The sequence below is a fragment of the Petaurus breviceps genome, unplaced genomic scaffold (genome assembly GCF_028583685.1).
Source record: "Petaurus breviceps papuanus isolate PSGF00001 unplaced genomic scaffold, PetGlider_PUasm1.0 90750, whole genome shotgun sequence".
NCBI lineage: Eukaryota > Metazoa > Chordata > Mammalia > Diprotodontia > Petauridae > Petaurus > Petaurus breviceps.
The window spans coordinates 13,603,735-13,607,702 of record NW_027187335.1 but is presented as its reverse complement, the minus strand read 5'-3'; the positions used below and the strand labels follow the sequence as shown (position 1 = coordinate 13,607,702).

Below are 3,968 nucleotides of genomic sequence, written 5' to 3'. Positions count from 1 at the left end.
TGACATACCAATAAATTTACCAAAAGTTCCACTTTATAAACCTAGAAAAAATAGTAATGAAATTCATTTGGAAGAACAAAAGGTCCAGAATATCAAGGGTATTAATGAAAAGAAATGCTAGGGAAGGTGGCCTAGCTATACTACATTTTAATCTGTATTATAAAGCAGCAGTCATCAAAACTATTTGGTACTGGCTGAGGAATAGAGCAGTAGATCGATGGAATAGATGGGGTACACGAGACTCAGCAGTCAATGACTATAATAATCTACTCTTTGATAAACCCAAAGACCCCAGTTTTGGGGATAAGAAATCCCTATTTGACAAAAACCGCTGGGAAAACTGGAATACAGTATGGCAGAAACTGGGCATAGACCATTATCTTACACCGTATACCAAAATTAAGTCTAAATGGGTTCATGATCTAGGTGTAAAGGATAATACTGTAAGCAATCTGGGAAAGCAAGGAATAGTTTACCTGTCAGATTTATGGAGACGGGAAGATTTCATGGCCAAACAAGAATTAGAGAGCATTATAAAATGCAAAATGGATAACTTTGATTACATGAAACTGAAAAGCTTCTGTACAAACAAAGCCAATGTAACCAAGATTAAGAGGGAAGTGGGAAATTGGGAAATAATTTTTTTTACAACCAATGTCTCTGATAAAGGTCTCATTTCTAAAACATACAGAAAATTGAGTCAAATCTATAAGAATACAAGTCATTCCCCAATTGATAAATGGTCAAAGGATATGAACAGACAGTTCTTAGAGGAAGAAATTAAAGACATCTATAAGCATATGAAAAAATGCTTTGTCACTATTTATTAGAGAAATGCAAATCAAAACAATTCTGAGGTACCACATCTCACTGGTCAGATTGGCTAAGATGACAAAATGGGAAAATGATAAATGCTGGAGAGGATGTGGAAAAATTGAAACACTAGTACATTGCTGTTGGAGTTGTGGACGGATCCTACCATTCTGGAAAGCAATCTGGAACTATGCCCACAGGGCTATAAGTAATTTCATATCCTTTGACCCAGCAATACCATTTCTAGTGTTGTATCCCAAAGAGATCTCAGAAGCAGGAGGAAGATCCATATGTACAAAAAATATTTATAGCAGCTCTTTTTTGTGGTGGAAAGAATTGAAAATTAAGGGGATGCCCATCAATTGGGGAATGGCTGAACAAGTTATGGTATATGAATGTAATGGAATATTATTGCACCATAAGAAACAAAGAACAGATGGACTTCATATCTACCTGGAGAGGCTTATACGAACTGATGCTGAGTGAGAAGAGCAGAACCAGGAAAAATTTGTACACCATTACAGATACAACGTATGTTTGATGACCAACTTTGATAGGCTGGACTCTTCTCAGAAATGCGGGGCCATTACTATACCAGAAAATGCCATTACTATCACATACATGTACACTCCAAAAGACTCATGATGGAGAGAGATGTCTGCATTCAGAGAAAGAACCAGAAAGAACAGAATTTGAATGCAGATTGAAGCAAATTACCTGCTCTCTTTCTCTTTCCTGTTTGGTTTAGTTTCCTCTTTCCCATTGTTCATTCCATCCATTACAATCCTTCTTTTCAACCTGACCAATGTGAAAATATCTGCAGATCTTATACCCGATTGTATGCTGCCATGGGGTGGGGGAGGGGGAAAGGAGAGGGAGGAGGAGAAAATTTGAAACTCAAAGAACTAGGGAATTGAATCTTGTAAACTCGAAGTAAACAAACAAATTAATAAAGAAAAAGAATTAAAAAAATAAAAAAGAAATTCATCTATGATTTAGATGTATATAGTCCTATAGTTTCCAGGAACACTGAGCTGTTAAGGGTTTTGCCCAGGTTCAAACAGCTAGTACATATCAAAATTCAAAGCAATTATTCCTTTCTCCAGTAATAACATATCCTGAAGGCTCTTGTGTTAATGTCTTGCTCAGCAAGTGTCAGATTGCAATCCATAGGCTTTATCTTGCATCTCATGAAAAATATATTTACCCAGGAAATGGAGAAGATATAAGAAGGAAAGACAAGTGAAACTCTATTTTTTTTTATTCCAGGATGTTAATTTTTTATTACAAAAGAGAAAGAAAATGCGACAAAGGAGTCATTGTACAAGAAAATCCAGGAAAGGGAATGACATCATTGGAACCACACATCCCTGGTCTTAAGGTAAGATAGTTGCTTTTGAACAAACATGACAAGAAACTCTTTCAGTCAGAAAGTAAAGATATTTGATGAATTTCAGGACAAAGCCATGAAATGTGGTGTATTTTCTAAGTTTCCAAGTGGATGAATTCTGAGTAAATTCCATATTGGTTCCTGTGAGGAAAAAGAGACCAAGAGAAAAGATAGCTGTGATGGAAGCCAGGAGTTAGAAAAGCAACTGGGATTGAAGTTTCTAAATTGGGGTGAAAGGACTCAGATTATCATTGAAATTTGTTCATCTTGATGAATGCAAGAAAGGAATTATGATTCTCTTGGAGAGACTGGTGATGGTTAGCAGATGGGAGCAGACTTTAACACTCAGCAGCAGGAAGAGCCACAGCAGGCTGGGTGGCAGCAGATGGTTCTGCAGCAGGTGGTCTGGCAGCAGCTGGGGTGGCAGCAGGTCTGGCAGCAACTGGGGCGGCAGCAGGACTGGCAGCAGCTGGGGCAGCAGCAGGGCTGGCAGCAGCTGGACCCACAACAGCTGGGGCGGCAGCAGGGCTGGCAGCAGCTGGACCCACAACAGCTTGGGCGGCAGCAGGGCTGGCAGCAGCTGGGCCCGCAACAGCTGGGGCGGCAGCAAGTGGTTGTGCAGCAGGTGGTCTGGCAGCAGGTGGGGCGGCAGCAGGGCTGGCAGCAGCTGGACCCACAGCAGTTAGGGCGGCAACAGGGCTGGCAGCAGTTGGTCACCCAGCAAGTTGGGCGGCAACAGCTAGAAATGCAACAGCTGGGGCGGCAGCAGGGTTGGCAGCAGCAGGGGGCGCAGCATCCAGAGCCACAGCTTTGGCCACCACAGGTGGAGCCACAAGAGGAGCTAACCATGGTGTTGGTGGTTGAGTTTCTGGATTTGTTGTCAGGTGAGTAAAATACTTGAATTTGAAAGTCTCCTACCTCCAGAGGCATCTTATATACTATCCTGAGTGATGGTCATCACCAATAAGAGTTTACATCCTTCTTATTGTTTAGCAAGATGTAAAATTAATGTCCTAAATGAAGTAATTGCATTTTTCTGCTTGTTTTTCAAAGGGAATGGCAAAAGTATTTCTTTTCTTCACATATTAGCATTTCATCAGTCTGCTCATTAAATTCATCCATTATGCCTCTTCCTCAATTTTGGAGGCAACTGTTATGAATCATATGATAGTAAGACATTAGGTTTTCCATGTGTCACCTTCTTCTGTCTGGATTTTATAACCACACTTTACCTGGGAAATGGCCATGCTGGGAGGAAGATCACTTTTGATGCCCTATGAAACTAAAAGACTACTTCAGAAACATGGAATGCAGTTGTGGGAAAAGAAGGAAAATGATCACTTGTGAGCAATGAGGAAGGCCATGGTATTAAGAGTGATCTAGAATGGGGCAGCTAGGTGATGCAGTGAATAGAGCACTGGCCCTGGCGTCAGGAGGACCTGAGTTCAAATCGGGCCTCAGACACTTGACACACTTACTAGCCATAAAGTGATTTTGGGCAAGTCACTTAAGCCCAATTGCCTTCCAAAAAAAAACCCAAACAAACAAAATTGGGGGAGGTTAGGTGGCGCAGTGAATAGAACACCGGCCCTGGATTCAGGAGGACCTGAGCTCAAAGCCAGCCTCAGACACTCAACACAAAAACTAGCTGTATGACCTTGGGCAAGTCAACCCCAATTGCCCTCCAAAAACAGCGAAAACAAACAAACAAAAAACCAAAGAGTTATCTAGAAGCTGTGCATCACTGATTACATCCTAAGACTTA

At 41.2% G+C, this 3,968-nt stretch overlaps 1 protein-coding gene across 1 annotated transcript; it reads right to left on the bottom strand.

Annotated features, from left to right (window-relative positions):
- Window positions 1–2,548: 2,548 nt before the first annotated feature.
- On the bottom strand, window positions 2,549–3,052 carry LOC138146023 (keratin-associated protein 4-3-like). Its single transcript, XM_069067750.1, has one exon. It carries the CDS (start codon window positions 3,050–3,052, stop codon window positions 2,549–2,551), a length of 504 nt encoding a protein of 167 aa, XP_068923851.1.
- Between the last annotated feature and the right edge of the window lie 916 nt (window positions 3,053–3,968).